Below are 17,326 nucleotides of genomic sequence, written 5' to 3'. Positions count from 1 at the left end.
ATTGGTTGCTTTTGGTGGGTGGTACTACCCACTGTCATTTTAGCCTCACTGCGATGCACAGCATGGCAGTGGCAGCATGTGAACACCCCCGTTTTTTCTGCCTTTTCTGTGTAAGGGGGAGTGGTGGTAAAAAATAGGCTCAGTCACGTGTTTTTACTGTCACCCCGCCAACTTAAAGTGTAGGCAAGGCCTTAGCCCTGGTTCACAATGATGCAATTCCAGATGCGTATCAGAAGGCATGGAGTCGCATGACAGCTGAAAAAACATGGTTTTCCATGAAGGCTGTTCACATGTATGCAGTCAGAACATAATGCGATTTTGAAAAGGGGTCCTGTGCGTGTTTGGTACGATTTAGATGTGATTTTGAGCTTCATTTACTTTAATGGATACCACATACAAAACGCATAGATTTTCAAACCTAATGCAATTCTAGTGCGATTTATACAGAAGTGTGACCCTAGCCTAACAGTACTTTGGCTCAGTGTAAATATAGGTTGATGTGTGATGAGGGCATTGGATTTCTCTTGCAGGATCTCAGCTATAACCAGCTGGCAGAGTGTCCCAGGGAGCTGGAGAACGCCAAAAACATGCTGGTTCTTAACCTCAGCCACAACAGGTGAGAGGTCAAAGGTCAAAGAGTTGATGCTGCCGCACGGTACTATGAGTAGTCTTAAGCCACTCTGTTCTTCTTTTCCCAGCATTGACAACATCCCCAACCAGCTGTTCATAAATCTGACGGACCTGATATATCTGGACCTGAGTGACAACAAACTTGACAGCCTGCCACCCCAGATGAGGAGGCTGGTGCACCTGCAGACCCTCATCCTGAATAATAACCCTCTCATGCATGCACAGCTCAGGTCAGACTGCTCTACTATACATATCAGGAGGGTGGCTTAGCGCTGACGTTATTTTATTATAATTGCATTCCAATACCTTTTACAGGCAGCTTCCTGCAATGGTAGCCCTGCAGACTCTGCATCTAAGGAACACGCAACGAACCCAGAGCAACCTGCCTACTTCCTTAGAAGGCCTGACTAATCTATCAGGTACTGTACTGTGAGGGTCAGAATTTTATGTACAGAAGTTTATGTATTCAGATATTGATGTAGTTCTTTATCCATCTTTTAAAGTCTCTGTGAGATGAGAAAATTTTTTGATTGTGATAAAAAAAATAGTTATGGCTGCTTCCTTCTACACCTTATATCAAAGGGATCCTGTTTCCATTGATTTTATAGTATTCCATGTGCAGTGTTCTCTGATTTTATTTATTTTTTCAGATTTTTTTTTTTTTTTTTAAAGGAGGCATTGAGTCAAAATTAAAGTGAAACTTGCCATCCTAAGCAAAAGTTTGCAAACAGGCAGTTTTTCTTTTTTTTTTTTTTGTGCAGAAGAGAGACATACTTTGATAAGAATCTTTGATTACAGAAGAGACAATTTCAGCATCTGTCAAGAAAAAATTGCCTTCCGTTACTCCTGGGACTGCTGAAGATGACTTAAAGAGAAGCTAGAGTTTTATAAAAGAAAATTATACCCGCCCAGGTGTATCAATCCAATGCTGCATCGGTCCCCCGCCACTTCTAAGACTAAGAACTGAGCAATTAAAGACTGCTGATCGCTCAGTTCTCTGTCTTTATTGAGCAGAGAGCTCTGTTCTGCCTCTCCAGCGCTTACTGGAGTGCTGGGCTGTGGAGGGGTGGCGGGAGTGGTTGGCTTAGTCTTCCAGCAGCTCGCTGAGAGGCTAATCCAGCTGCCAGTCCAGGGATCTGGGTGGATTCTGACTGTAAAGTTGGGTTCTTTTTCAGCCTGGACCAGCTGAGTGACTCCCTGGGATTAGTTCTCCCTGATCTATGCATTTCCCCCGGTCCAGCTGTTGCCACGACTTCTGCGCAGGATTCAGGAAGGAGGGAGGCCAGTAATCCAGATGACTCCAGCTTGGCCCAGGAGGCCTTGGTACGTGCTTTCTCAGGGTCCGATATTCTACCCTGTTTTACAGTCTCTAAATTTGACGGTTTGGCTGTTGAAGCCAAGATTTTGATTGAGCGGGGTATATCTGGTCCTGCAGTGTCTACCATGATAAACTGAACATTTATTACAGAGTCGGGAAGTATTGCATTTCCTGGTGTAAGGCCAGGAAGTGGCATCCCCTTAGAATTCTATTTTTTTTTGCAAGTAGGAGTAGAAATGAAACTGGTTTTAGGCACAATTAACCACTTAAGCCCCGGAAGATTTTACCCCCATTCCGACCAGGGGGTATTTTGCAATTCGGCACTGCGTGACTTTAACGGACAATTGCGCGGTCGTGCGACGCTGTACCTACACGAATTTGACGTCCTTTTTTTCCCACAAACAGAGCTTTCTTTTGGTGGTATTTGATCACCTGTGCGATTTTTTTGATCACGCGCTATAAACAAAACAAGAGCGTCAATTTTGCAAAAATAGCAATATTTTTCACATTTTTTTATATGAAATTCCCCAAAAAAAAAATGTAAAAATCAAAATTTTTTTACTTTTTTGGCCAATACGTTTTATGCTACCTATGTTTGGTAAAAAAAAATCGCAAAAAGCGTATTTTGATTGGTTTGCGCAAAAGTTATCGCGTTTACTAACAAAGGGAAAGATTTCTGTCATTTTTGTTGTTTTTTTTTTTAACGTGTAATGGCGGCGATCTGCGATTTTTTTTTTTTTTTGCGGTACTGCGACATTGGGGCGGACAGATCAGACCCTTGACTGACATTTTTGACACTTTTGGGGTTACCAGTGACATTTCTACAGTAATCAGTGCTATATATATATGCACTGTTACTGTAAAAATACACTGGTAGTGAAGGGGTTAACTTTATTTGGGAGGGAGGGGCTGTGTGTATCCCTAGGGGCGTGCTTTCTACTGTGATTGGCTGGGGCTTGAGCTGTATGGACACTGATCAACGGATCTACATACTAGATCCGAGTGATCAGTATCCTAACAGCAAGGAGAATGACAGGTGGCTTGTTTACACAAGCTGCCTGACATTCTCCCTCTCCCCCGCCGATCGCAGAGTGACCGGCGGACATCGGGTCCGCTGGTCACACGCGCGGGGGGGTCCGTGACCACGCGGGGGCGCGCGCTCGCTCCCTAGACCCTCACAAGCTAGTGACGTAGCCCTACGTCACTTTGCCTGTGAGGGGCTGACTGCCGACGTAGATCGGCGTTAGGCAGTCGGCAAGTGGTTAAGGGTCACATTTCAGCCTGATCAGTCTTCTTTGAGACCGATTGCTTCGCATTCTTTGATTCAAGCCTTTATACAAAGGGTGCTATGTATGCTTCTGCCAGTTAGGCCACCCTTGTGTCCTTGGGATTTAAATTTAGTTCTGGTGGTCCTACAGAAACAACCCTTTGAGCCCATTCGGCATATTCTCCTGGCTCTTCTGACAAGAAAGTTAGTCTTTTTGGTTGCAGTAACATCAGCTAGAAGAGTATCGGAATTAGCGGCTCTTTCTTTTTAGAAGCTATTATAGATCTTACACCAAGATAGAGTTATTCTGTGTCCACACCCAGGGTTTTTGCCCAAGGCAGTGTCCGGTTTTCATTTGAATCAAGACATCACACTGCCTTCCTTCTTTCCAAATCCTCAAACAGATTAAAAGTTGTTACATTCTCTCAATGTAGTACGTGCAATCAGAGTCTATTTGAAAATGTCAGCTCAGATTCAGAAGACTGATTCTTTGTTGTTGCTGCCAGAAGGGCCCAGAAAAGGTCAGGCAGCATCTAGGTCAGCGATCTCCCAATGGATTCGCCAGGTTATTATCCAGGCGTATGGTTTAAAGGGGAAGGCTCCACCCTTTCGGGTAAAGGCACACACACGCTACCAGAAGAGTATGTGCTTCATGGGCAGTTCGCCATCAAGATTCTATCACTCAGATTTGCAGGGCCGCTACTTGGTCTTCACTACATACATTCACTAGATTTTATCAGGTGGATGTTGGGCCCCAAGAGGATTCTGCGTTTGGCCGCAGTGTGCTGCTGGCAGCTATGTAGATCCTTTCAGTGTGATGGCGGTTGTCATAATCCGTGTCCCCCCTCCTCTCAAGTGCATTGCTTTGGGCCGTCCCAGATAGTAATTATTATGGCTGCTCTGTGTCCTGTGATGTATGATAAAGAAAATTGGATTTTTCCTTCATCTTACCTGTAAAGTTAATTTCTTGGAGTACATTACGGGACACAGAGGTCCCTCTCCTCTTGTCTGAGAAGTTTTCTTTCTATGAAACTGAGGTACTTCCTGTATGGGAGGGGTTATATAGAGGGGGGACTTCCTGTCTTTTTAGTCGCCAGTGTCCATTCACCTATAGGTGGTGTATAACCCTGATAATAATTATTATGGCTGCTCTGTGTCCCGTGATGTATTCCAAGAAATCGATTTTACAGGTAAGATGTAGGAAACATCCAATTTTTCTGGAGGCTGCTATATGCTGCTCGGTGTGCCATTTTGACTCCAGCAGCTGTTTGTGTTGGTACAGCAACCATCAAAATGTAAAGTTTGTTTTGGCCAAAGTGACCCAAAGAAAAATGCAATCGATTTATGGTATGGGTAGAACAAAAAATGTTTAGGCACCTTTGTTGACAGGCCTTGGGCTTGTGTCGATTGCGTCAGTTTGAGACACCTCTAAGATCATTCAGAATTAAATGACAGGTGCATTTGACCTGCAGTTGATCATCTTCTGACTTGCATTAATTAAGCCTGCTTCAAGCTGTATGGGAATGCAAAACCTGCTTGATGAAAAACAAAAGCCCCTCGACACAGGCCCTAAGTTAGTTTTCACAGCTAATTTGCATGCTTGATTTCATGTTTGCTTTTCCTTCCCTTCCAGATGTGGATCTGTCAATGAATGACCTGAGTCGGGTTCCGGAGTGCCTGTACACACTTGCCAACTTGAAGCGCCTGAACCTAAGCAGCAACCAGATTGATGAACTGTCCCTGTGTATCGACCAATGGACTCAGCTGGAGACCCTTAACTTGTCCCGCAATCAGCTAACCTCACTGCCAGTATGCTACTCGCTCCATCTAGTTTTCAATCTTTTTATTTAGATTTTTCACAAAAGAAGAGAAAAACCGATCACAGTATATAAGCAGATATTAAGGAAAAGTACAAAAATTGCAGATCTTCTGCTGTATAAAGTACATACAAAAAACAGAGTAAAAAATGAAAAAACGTGAGGCATAAACCAATAAACTTTTCGGTTCACTCCATCTCTTAACCTATCCTTTCTTAAAGTGCCTCTGAAGCTACTGAAAACCAAGCAAACTGTGAAAGAAGAATTTTTGCTTACCTGTCAAGCAGGCAGTGTGTTGGATTCTTGCTGTCTATCTGATGCACCAGATAGCTTATTCCCTGCTGTGGTCTTTTACTCCAACCCCTATGTCACTGCAGGACACAGAAATGACAATTTCCTTTATATGTACTGTTAGACAGACGTTTTGTAGATCAGAAGCTTAGCAAAAGCAAGTTACAGAATGCCAGAATACTGGACATTAGGAGGTATTGTAGAGAGAAAGGGTGGTACATAAGCAATGCAGTAATTATTTGTGTACACCGCCTGTGGGTAGGAATGCCAAGAAAGGAGTCAGATGCTGGGGGTAATGTATCTCCAGTGTTCATGTGCAGGAGTTAAATCATTAGTGTCCTCCCAATAGCAAATTCAGATAACTGACAAAAGACGGTGGCGGTGGGGAGTGCAGACATTGTTTTGCTGGATAGGAGAAAATCACAAAGGGAGGCTAGGGAAGCATAATTTGCAAGTATGCACAAGTCCACGCACTTGAGTTTTGCATGCGCTAAAGCAAACACTGTATTGTAAATGAGCTTTAAATGTTGAATTTTCATGTTATGTTGCAGGCCACTGGAGAGTGGAAAGTTTGCACTGCTTTAGTTTGGTATATGCTTATTCTCTGCCTGTTCTCTGTTTCCAGTCTGCTATTTGCAAGCTGTCCAAGCTGAAGAAGCTTTACCTGAATTCCAACAAGCTGGACTTTGATGGCATCCCCTCAGGAATAGGCAAACTCAGCAGCCTGGAGGAATTCATGGCTTCTAACAATAACCTGGAACTGATCCCAGAAAGCCTGTGCAGGTAAGGAGGATGCCAGGGTGTCATGGGCCTCTGGATCATGACACCAAGGAAGCTTCTTAAGGTTATGTGCTCCCAGGGTCTAATGGTATTTAAAAAAAAAACATAGGTTGGCAAAGGCAATGTTCTAGTTTGTTTAGTGTTTGGAAGCAACTTGAAGAGTAGGGTGGTCGGCTTGAGTATTATTGAGTATTAGCTGGGTTTTAGTGCATTGTTTACCCCTGGGTGTGTAGGCGTGGGTCTTGCAGTGGGTGGTGGAGTTGGCTATCTTGGCTTTGGGTGAAGGCAGCAGTATCCCCTTTTTTCTAAAGGATTTGAATCCTTCTTTTTTTTTTTTATACTAGTAAAATGTTATTTCTTCTTTCCAGATGTGGCAAATTGCGCAAGTTGGTCTTAAATAAAAACCGCCTGGTGACCCTGCCAGAAACTGTCCACTTCCTGCCAGACTTGGAGGTGGGTGTCATGACTGATGTGCTGGCAGGATCTGCTGTTCTCCTGCTTTGTATCATGGCATACTTCTCTTTTAATAGACTTCACTGCAGTACTGTGCACCATTACAGGGAAATTGGGTAACACTACATAGCCAATCGTAGCAAGTGAGACATTCACTTAGAGACCTGTAAAAATAGCATTTGCCTAGAAGTCTCCAAGAGAGGCTTTTTTTTGCATATCTCTGCCAGGGAGCATTACCTGGGGGCTCACTTCATGTACTTAGTACTGTACTTCAGGGAAGTCAGTCTGCACAATGCATTGACCACTAGACAACTGCAATATGTAAAGGAATGTTCTTGGGCACACTTCCTATGGCATGAGAACGATAATCTACATTGCTGTTGTGAACTGGGAACACGCACCTCAGTGCGCTACTAGTTCTGTCACTTGCTTCCCCAATCACTACACACACATACACAACCCTGCCCTCTTTGTCTTTCTTTTTCTTTTCCTTCCCTTCCCTCCCTCTTTTCTTCCCTCCCTCCTTCCCTCTTTCACTTCTCCTTCCCTCTTTCTCTCCTCCCTTCCCTTCTCTTCCCTCCTTTCTCTCTGTCTCCTTCCCTCCCTTCTTTCTCTCCTTCCCTTCTCTTCCCTCTTTCACTCCTCCCTTCCCTTCTCTTCCCTCCCTTCTTCTCTCCTTCCCTCTTTCACTCCTCCCTTCCCTCCTTCCCTCCTCTCCCCTCCCTTCTCTCACTTCTTCCCTCTTTCAATCCACCCCTCCCTTTTTTCTCACCTTTCACTCCTTCCCTGGCCCCATTTTCACCTTTCCTCTCCCCGCTTTCTTCTTTTTATTTTCTATTTTTTCTTTCCCCTCACCTCCTCTCAATTCTTTTCTTTTCAGTGGCTTTTTATTAACTTTTTCAAGTAAGAAATATAAACAAATGGTAGGCACACATAGCTCGTGCCAGTATGTCAAAAATAATAGGGGTAGCCCCTCCCAATATTTTAACTGTTGCCAAATAGGAGCGAGTATAACACCAGTCTTCTCTTTTGTTTCTAATCTTCGTACATAGGTCCTTGATGTAAGAGAGAATCCAAGTCTGGTGATGCCCCCCAAACCAGCTGACCGCACATCCGAATACTACAATATTGATTTTTCCCTACAAAACCAGCTGCGGCTTGCAGGAGCCTCTCCAGCCACTGTCGCAGCTGCAGCCGCTGCTGGGGGTGAGTTGGGTGAGCACCAGCCAATCCTTGCTACAATGTGAAATAGAAAAAAAAATGGCCAATTGATTTGTAACTGAATTTTAATCTCCACTGAGAATTTTCTTTGATTAGTCCAGTTCATTTACTTATATTGGCAATGCATTATACATTTTGATTGTAAAATCTCCTCCAGGTTTAACGAAGCTGTAATTTAAAAAACCCACCTAGACAATTTAATTTGTATCCAGTCAGGTTGGTCCTCGCATTAAATACTTGTTGTTAGATCTAGAGCAGGGTCTCCAAACTTTTTGGTAGGAGGTTCACACATTTGTGTCTATATCAGAGCCCTTCAACACATCTGTGTTCCCATCGGAGCTCTTCGACACATCTGTGTTCCCATCGGAGCTCTTCGACACATCTGTGTCCCCATCGGAGCCTTTGCACACAACTGTGTCCCCATCGGAGCCTCTTTGCACAGCTGTGCCCCCACCGGAGCCTCCTTGCATACATCTGTGTCCTCATAGCACATTTATGTCCAGCACATTGCCCCCATTTGCCTCTTACATTGCTCTCACAATAACGGTACAGTACAGGTCTCCTGCACCTCCAGACTCCCGCCCGCTGCTACACAAGTAGTCTGAGTGCGGAAAGATCGCTACTATAAACAGCAGGTGGGAGTCCAGAGGTGCTGGACTGATGATGCCATCCTAGCAACCAATGACAACAGTCCTAGCAACCAATCCACAGCATAGCCTGGCAGAGCGAGAGGAAGCTGGTCTGCTGTTTGCCAGGACTTTCTTGCCGAGAACAGCAGGGGTTTAGAAAAGCAAGCAGACCAGCAGTGCTGTGTCTGCAGTGTCAGCAGTGTGTGAGTGAGCTGCAGGCTTGGGAAAACATACAAGTGGGCCTGATATGGCCCACAGGCCAAGGTTTATAGACCCCTGAACTAGAGGATCTAGTTGGTACAATCAGGTTGCAACGTGTGTGGCTAGCTTTGAACCATTTTCTTTCTATTTTATGTTAAAAGCAAAAGGCATTGGAGATAAAGGTGAGTCTTCTATGGTATCCTCTATGTCTGTTGTGCATATATACATTATGTGGTCCCAGGTGTAAATTTGGTGTGCAGTGCAACCAGTTGTGACCACTATGCCACCACCTGCTGTGCAGAGGGATAGGTGTGCGATCTGTAATTCTAACATTGACTTAGACTAAATACATAGTGGTTTGACTAAATACATAGTGGTTTGATCTATATTTTCTTTCTTTTGTCATTGTGATCAGGACTGATAAAATGTAAAAAAATGTATTTAAAAAATATGAAATCTGGCATATTAATATTTTGTGTTGCTATTTTAAAGGCACAATTATCGTTAAAGTGGTTGTAAAGCTTCATATTTTGTTTTTAATAAAAATAAACCTTTCTCTACATACCTGCTCTGTGGAAAACCATTGCACAGAGCAGGTATGTATATGCATCTTTGTTACCTCTTCTTCCGGTGCCCCTAAAGAAAGCCGCTTTGCATGGGGGCATCTGCGTGTGCTCGCTCCCGAGCCCCACTGCTGCGTCCACTGACACAGACAGCAGGACTCAGCGCCCCTCCCCTGCGTCAACGGATCTGATTTGACAGCAGTGGGAGATAGACAGTGATGGGAGCTGCTGCTCTCATGCACATTGCTGGATTAGATGGGCTCAGTTAAGGAAGAGGGGGGGGGGGGGGTGGGGGGCAGCTGCAGCAGAAAAGTTTTTTTCACCTTAATGCATAGAATGAATTATGGTACAAAACCCTAAAGTGTTACTAAACCCACAATGATAAAATCAGTCTGTATATGAAGTAGAGCATGCGTGTTGTACTCCCTGTGGAACCTAAGGGGTTAATCCTCTGCATTGTGTAAAAAGGCTGTTTGATCCTGTATGCACAGATCCTCCTCATTCTTGCATTATCAAGCTGCACATGCTCAGTTTGGTGTGTATTGCTAGAGAGTTTTTTTCTTCTTGAAAGAGTGCATGTGATTAGCACTGGGCCAATCAGCACTGTCCAGACAGATGGTCAGGGGTCCTGCATCTTGATAGGACAGCCAGTGCATTATGAAAACTCCTCCTAAAAGCTTTAACCAGGCACTGATAGAAGTCACAAGACTGCTATATACTGCTGATGAGAAAAGTAATTAGCAGTTTATATTTAGTAAAATTATTGAATTTCCGTGTTCTATGTATTGTGGGAGAGCAGATATAGTAAATGCAGGCTCCTGGGCTTATGTAACACTTTAAGGCTGTAGAACCATTAAACAGGTTTATGGCTGCCAAACATTCCTGTTCCTTAAAAGCCATTCACAGTCATGCTGACATACTTCTTTGTCCTATCAGTTTATATGCCAGGATTAGGACCACTACCACTGTGCTTCATGGGTCCTCCAAATCTCATCAACCCCAGTGCTGGGGTCATGTCTCCACCCCCCTTTTACTCTTTTTACCATTCACAATACACATAGCCCCAGGCTCAGATTTTTTGGCTTTTTAGCATTTCACAAGTTTGTCTTGTAATCTACCACATGGGAAGGTCACATTCTTCCCCATACCCACAAGCCCTGCTCAGTTATACAGTGTGGAGATGGGGAGGGAGCCCGGATAGATATGAATACCTTGTTGGGACAAGCAGGTGGGATTTCGGAAGGCACTGTCACTCTGAGCTCAATAGTTCAGTTATATCGATGGAATGCCAAACAGCATTGTTATCTTTAATTACAGTACTTTCTGCTTAAAACTGTGCCATCCTTTTTCAGGCAGCACCCCAAAAGACCCCTCAGCCAGGAGAATGCGTCTGCGGCGCAGAAAGGATTCCACCCAGGATGACCAGGCTAAACAAGTGCTAAAGGGAATGTCTGATGTGGCAGAGGAAAAGAATAAGAAGAGTCAGGTGAGAAGATTTAAGATGTGAAATAGAGACAAAGTGGACAATGCTGATAAATCTTTGATTTGTGTGCCTCTGATGATGATCTAGAATTTCACATTTCTTTCTGCACACATTTTAATGCAAACTAGAAGATAAGCTACGCATTCTTCTGAGATAAGACCTTGTGTGTATCTTGCTGGGTTATTATTGGATATGTGATCTTCTGTAAAATGTTACATTAAGTAGCCTGTGTTTTGTGTCCGCTGGACATTCGCAGTCCTCCCATCAGTATACAGCATTTTATATTGTGCTCTGCCCGCAGGAGAACGGTGACATGAAATACACAGACCTAAAGACCCGGCGATGGGATCAGGGCCTAGAAAAGCCTCATCTGGATTACTCCGAGTTCTTCACGGAGGACGTAGGCCAGATTCCCGGCATCACCGTCTGGCAGATTGAGAACTTTATCCCGATTTTGGTGGACGAGGCTTTGCATGGGAAGTTTTATGAGGCTGACTGCTACATTGTACTGAAGGTGAGTGTGTTCGTCTATTTACCGTGGTGCCAGCGGCAGAACACTCTGTAAGGTTGCCGGAGACGTACCACTTTAAATTTCTCTACGTCTATCTCTTCCCCATAGGACAATGTACTACGTGTACTCTGTCCTATCTTTCTAGATCAGCCTTTCTTAACCTTTTCCACACAGGAACTCTTGAAATATACACTATATTGTCAAAAGTATTGGGACATCAGCCTTTACACACACATGAACTTTAATGGCATCCCAGTCTTAGTCCGTAGGGTTCAGAATTGAGTTAGCCCACCCTGTGCTGCTATAACAGCTTCAACTCTTCTGGGAAGGCTGTCCACAAGGTTTAGGAGTGTGTCTATGGGAATGTTTGACCATTCTTCCAGAAGCGCATTTTTGAGGTCAGACACTGATGTTTAATGAGAAGGCCTGGCTTGCCGTCTCTGCTCTAATTCATCCCAAAGGTGTTCTATCAGGTTGGGAGTCAGGATTCTGTGCAGGCCAGTCAGGTTCTTCCTCCCCGAACTCGCTCCTCCATGTCTTTGTGTACTGTTCCAAATCATTTAGTGGGGGGGGGGGGGGGGGATTATGGTGTGGGGTTGTTTTTCAATGGTTGGGCCTGGCCCCTTAAAATCAGTGAAGGGAACTCTTAAGGCATCAGCATACCAAGACATTTTGGACAATTTCATGCTCCCAACTTTGTAGGAACAGTTTGGGGTTGGTCCCCCATCCCCCTCTGCGGCCGCTTCTTCCAGTCTCTCCGGTCCTATCGTGGAGGCCGGGAGCGATAGTGGCAGTGGCTGCCCTGTACAGAGAGGAACTGAGGTCATTTCGCTCTCTCTGGAACCTGGGAGCGAAGAGTAGTTCGTCACTTCCAAGTCTCGCCCCTTTGTTTACCTGGCCACCAGCGGCCAGGAAAGCAGCATATCAGACTGATCTGTGTCTGATCGGCTACATGGGGGTCCAGAGGAGAGAAAATCTCTCCATAAAGAGGACCTGTCACGATCCATGCTGTTACAAGGGATGTTGTTCATCCCTTGTGATAGCAATGAAGTTAGGACAAAAAAAAATGTAAAAAAGTAAAGCGCCCCCGTACCACCGTGCTTATAAGCAAATGCGAACGCATATGTTACTACCGCATGCATATGTAAACGGTGATCGCAGCACACATGGGAGGTATTGTCTCGAATGTCAGAGCGGGAGCAATAATTCTAGCACCAGACCTCTGTGCAACTCTAAACTGGTAACCTGTAAAGGTGTTTAAAGAATCACCTATGGAGAATTTTAAGCACTGTAGGCAAACTACAGTGCTTAAAATTCTCCATAGGCATTCCACTGGCAGACGAAATTTTAAAGTGTGACATGTTAGGCATCCATTTACTTGTTGTAACATCATCTTTCACATTATACCCAAAAATTGGGCTAACTTTACTGTTTTTTTTTTTTTTTTTAATACATGAAAGTTTTTTTTTTCCCCCAAAAAATTGTGTTTAAAAAACCGCTGCGCAAATACCGTGTGACATAAAAATTTGCAACAACCATCATTTTATTCTAAAGGGTCTTTGCTATATATATATATATATATATATATATAATTTAATATAATGTTTGGGGGTTTTCAAGTAATAGTAGCTCTAGCAAAAAAAATAGATTTTTACATGTAGAAGTGAAGTGTCAGAATAGGCTTGGGAAGGAGGTGGTTAATATACATTGAGCATGACTTTTTTAAAAGTACAATCATTTGACCTATTTGTGTATTGAACAAATGTGCAGCCATCTTGTTTTTAGTTGCACTACACTGCTATAGGAGCTTTATAATCTTAAAGGGGACCAGTCACTAGGTTCACATACAGCTACTGTGGGGTTAATTTTAAGTAGTACTCATCCCAGGAGTAACTCTTTAATGCCATGTTGTTTGCCTTAGTTGTGCACTATCATCTTTTATCATCCCACAGGGAACTTGTGTGTTGTTTCTTCTTTGCCCCCAGCTTGTTATTCTCTTTTTCTATATGCAGTGAGGGTGGGGTGGCCACAGCTACAATTGGCACTGGTGGTTAGGTCAGCAAATTCTACATCTTCGCAGCCCTAATTTTTTGGGGGCATTCTCTGAATGTGGAGCCGATTGCCCTCAGTAGCCGAAAGTAAGGTGGTTTGTTGTTGGGGAAGTGAGAGGTTCTGAAGGTGTTGTTTTTTAATTGGGTATTCGTTATATAATGAGTGATAAGCGTTGACTAATGTGTGACTGTTTTTTCAGTGAAAGATCAGGCCACCCAAAAATGATATAATTGTTATTGATAGAAGCTGGTGGTCTGAGTCGGCTTCCTAAACATCTTGCATGTGCCAATAGTAATATCTTCCTGCCAATGTTCCTTACGCTGTTCTGTCTACCTGGACAGGCACAGCATGTTTTCAGAAATCTCACCATATAGAGACCCTGAGGGACAGAAAACATGTCAGGAGGTGCAACTCTAGAAAACCTTGAAATATCAGTTTTTCGACTGATAGTCGGCTGGACAGACCCTTTTTAAGGAGTTCTATAATAAACCATTACTTCTACTTCGTGTATACAGTATATTCTCCATTGACTGACAGTACCCAGTTTCACTCTATAGGAATAGAGCTGGAAGTGATAAATATATTAAACTTGTTTTATTTCTCGCATAACCCGATTGTTTCTCTTCTGCAGACATACCTGGATGATAATGGAGGCCTTCACTGGGAGATCTATTACTGGATTGGCCAGGAGGCTACCTTGGATAAGAAGGCCTGTTCCGCCATCCATGCTGTCAATCTGCGCAATTACTTGGGCGCCGAGAGTCGAAGCGTCCGAGAGGAAATGGGAGATGAAAGCGAAGAGTTTAGCCAGGTGAGACAGAATTCGAAATCTGATTTAACAACTGTTTCAACAACTGACAAAACAATCACGTTCTGTATATATCTGTGACCTTGTCTTGATCCTGCAGGTGTTTGACAATGAAATCTCATACATAGAGGGAGGCTCAGCCAGCGGATTCTACACTGTAGAAGATGCACAGTATATCACCAGGTGGGGGCAGCAGAGTGCGCAAAAACTGCAGTAACAATAGTGTATTTATCACAATATGAATGAGAGATATAAGATGTGACTTAAAAAGATGCAATTGATAGTTTGTGTCATTTTACTTGGGTTTTCATACACCAATCAGCCATAACATTATCACCACTGACTGGTAAAGGGAATATATCCTTACAATGGCATCTGAAAATTAGTGGGATATATTAGGCAGCAAGTGATCATGTTGTCTATGAAGTTGATATGGTGAAAGCAGAAAGAAATGGGCATTGCAGTTTGTTGTGTCTAGGGCTGTGAAGCCCAGGGTGACCAATGTCTACAACCAAAAGCTTCTACAATGGTCACATGAAAATCAGAACTGGACTACAGAGCAATAGAAGAAGGTGGCCTGGTCTGATGAGTCATGTTTTCTTTTATATCATGTGGATGGCCGGGTGCATGTGCGTCACTTACCTGGGGAAGAGATGGCACCAGGATGTGGTATAAGAAGGCAAGTCGGCAGAGGCAGTGTGATGCTTTGGGCAATGTTCTGCTGGGAAACTTTGGGTCCTGCCGCCTCAAATGGGTCAGGGCTGTTTTAGCAAAAGAGGGCCATACTCCATATTAGGTGGGTGGTCATAATGGTATGGCTGATCGGTGTATAGTAATCTGTACAAAGTGTGTGTAAAAGGCTATGTTGTAGGTCTCGTTCACATGGGGCTTAAGTGTACACCCATGTGAGGGCCATGTTTGCCTGCACAGGGGTTCTGTGCATCCACTTGCAGGCAGTCTCATTCATGTGAACTGGGACACAGCAGCTGCACGGATACAGCCGCTGCTCCCAATTTGACATCCCTGCAGATGTGTGTCCCTGAATTCACACTGCATTGGGGGACCGTCACCCACACGGATGTCAAATTGAGAGTAGCAGCTGTGTCTATGAAACTGCTGTGTCTCAGTTGACACGAATGGGACAGCCTGCATGTGGAAGCATGAAATACCTGTACATCCTGTGCAGGCAAAGCACGGCCCTCACATGGGTGTACGCTTCTATGCTTTGAATGAGGCCAAACAATCTCACTGAACTTATAACTTGTTTCGTTGCATCAACATTTGCTTTTACATGCAGGCTGTACCGAATTTACGGCAAGAAGAACATCCGCCTGGAGCCGATGCCACTGAAGGCCTCCTCACTGGATCCTCGGTTTGTACTCCCTTCACCCCACCCAGTCACTCTAACCTGAGACCCACCTCTGGGAGAGGTAGAATTTTACCGATCTGTTTACATGTGTTACAGGTTTGTCTATCTCCTGGATAATGGTCTGGAGATTTATATCTGGAGAGGATCCCAAGCCACACTGAGCGGCACTACCAAAGCCAGGTAAAAGCTCCGCTTCCCCATAGATTCTATGTTGTAAGATGAATATATAAAATAAACATTTATCACAGGGTGCCCCCATAACAGAGGAGTTTCAGTGTGTTTAAGTGGTTTTTTTTTTTTTCGACAAACTTTCACTAGAGGATTTACTGTAGGGAATCAATGACTGGTTGTGGGGGGGGATCAGGGATTTTCTATAGAGGGATCAGAGCATATGGCTGTAGAGAGATCAGGGCATATGCAAATATGCTTCTTACTATAGAGTAGATGTCTTGCCTGTGCTAGATGGAGCATTCAGAGGCAAGTCTGTAATCCAAGTAGAAGGCTACTGTTGCAGATCTTACCTAATTAAGATACTTCTGTTTTAATGTCATCTCTTTCAGGCTGTTTGCGGAGAAGATCAACAAGAACGAGCGGAAAGGAAAGGCTGAGATCATACTGCCGACTGATGAGCAGGAGAATCCAGAGTTTTGGGAGGTCCTGGGCGGGCAGCCGGAGGAAATTAAACCCTGTGTTCCTGATGACTTCCAGCCTCCAAAACCAAAACTTTATAAGGTACATAAGAGCATATATTTGAATCCAGTGTAGTGATTCCAACCTACGTTCTGCCATCAGTTTTCAACATACTGCCGCTCTGCAAGCCTTATTTCAGCTGGCATGTGGTAACACAGTATGGGTAACTTCATCATCTAAAGCAGTGGTCTCCAAACCTGTGGCCCTTTGCTTGCCTTTATGCAGCCCTTGGGGCACTATTCCTCTCATTCTTACAAGGCACTATTCCTTCTACTGACACCAATGATGAGGCACCATTCTTTATACCGACGCCAACAGTGGGGCCTAATTCCCCTCATTGACGACAACATTGGGGCCCTATTCCTTCCACTGGCGCCAATATTAGACCATACTTCTGTCCACTGATATAAACGTTGGAACACTATTGCTTCCACTGACATCAAACACGGAACACTATTCCTCCTATGAATATCAACAATGGAGCACTGTTCCTCCCACTGACACCAATGATGGGGCACTATTTCTTCCACTGACACCAATGATGGGGCACTATTCCTCCCACTGACACCAATGATGGGGCACTGTGTCTTCCACTGACACCAATGATGGGGCACTATTCCTACCACTGACACCAATGATGGGGCACTATTCCTCCCACTGACACCAATGATGGGGCACTATTCCTCCTACTGACACAAATGATGGGGCACTATTTCTCCTACTGACACCAATGATGGGGCTCTATTCCTTCCACTGACACAAATGATGGGGCACTATTCCTTCCACTGACACAAATGATGGGGCACTATTCCTCCTACTGACACAAATGATGGGGCACTATTCCTCCTACTATCCAAAGACGATGTGTAATTGTTTTACTCCCACTGACTACCAAGGCGTTTTCTACTCCCACTGGCCCACTTAAAGTCTGATGGACAGTAAACAGATTCTTTGTTTAAAAAGTCAAAAGTCTTTAGACCCCCTATCTAAAGACAAAAATATAAAGACTTGAAGTAATCCATAAAGCAAATAAAGGCTGTTTATATATTTTTGCCTGGGTTTGTTCCATATTGCCTTCTATTTGGTGTCCTCCCAAACCTCTCCTGTTTTGTCCTGCAGGTTGGACTGGGTCTGGGCTATCTGGAGCTGCCACAGATCAACTACAAGATTTGTGTAGAGCACAAGAAGAGGCCAAAGATTGACTTGATACCTGAGATGAGGCTGGTATGAAACTGCGGACCAA

The 17,326-nt window shown here is 44.1% G+C and overlaps 1 protein-coding gene across 2 annotated transcripts in view; it reads left to right on the top strand.

Moving 5' to 3' along the window:
- Nucleotides 1-17,326, top strand: part of FLII (FLII actin remodeling protein) — a 60,044-nt gene that overhangs the window by 25,021 nt on the left and 17,697 nt on the right. Inside the window, exons 5-19 of one of the 2 annotated variants that reach the window (XM_082260260.1) lie at nucleotides 531-616; nucleotides 699-860; nucleotides 946-1,049; nucleotides 4,849-5,024; nucleotides 5,949-6,106; nucleotides 6,472-6,556; nucleotides 7,609-7,762; nucleotides 10,523-10,656; nucleotides 10,955-11,167; nucleotides 13,848-14,027; nucleotides 14,125-14,207; nucleotides 15,322-15,396; nucleotides 15,490-15,573; nucleotides 15,954-16,125; nucleotides 17,203-17,307. In XM_082260260.1, coding sequence (XP_082116386.1) covers nucleotides 531-616; nucleotides 699-860; nucleotides 946-1,049; nucleotides 4,849-5,024; nucleotides 5,949-6,106; nucleotides 6,472-6,556; nucleotides 7,609-7,762; nucleotides 10,523-10,656; nucleotides 10,955-11,167; nucleotides 13,848-14,027; nucleotides 14,125-14,207; nucleotides 15,322-15,396; nucleotides 15,490-15,573; nucleotides 15,954-16,125; nucleotides 17,203-17,307 — 1,971 coding nt within the window. Of the gene's footprint in view, nucleotides 1-530; nucleotides 617-698; nucleotides 861-945; nucleotides 1,050-4,848; nucleotides 5,025-5,948; nucleotides 6,107-6,471; nucleotides 6,557-7,608; nucleotides 7,772-10,522; nucleotides 10,657-10,954; nucleotides 11,168-13,847; nucleotides 14,028-14,124; nucleotides 14,208-15,321; nucleotides 15,397-15,489; nucleotides 15,574-15,953; nucleotides 16,126-17,202; nucleotides 17,308-17,326 lie in introns of both variants that reach the window. The other variant, XM_082260259.1, reaches the window with a different exon arrangement.

The sequence above is a fragment of the Pelophylax lessonae genome, assembly GCF_965119305.1.
Source record: "Pelophylax lessonae genome assembly, chromosome: 6".
NCBI lineage: Eukaryota > Metazoa > Chordata > Amphibia > Anura > Ranidae > Pelophylax > Pelophylax lessonae.
The sequence above is the reverse complement of the archived record's forward strand: the minus strand, read 5'-3'. Positions and strand labels throughout refer to the sequence as shown.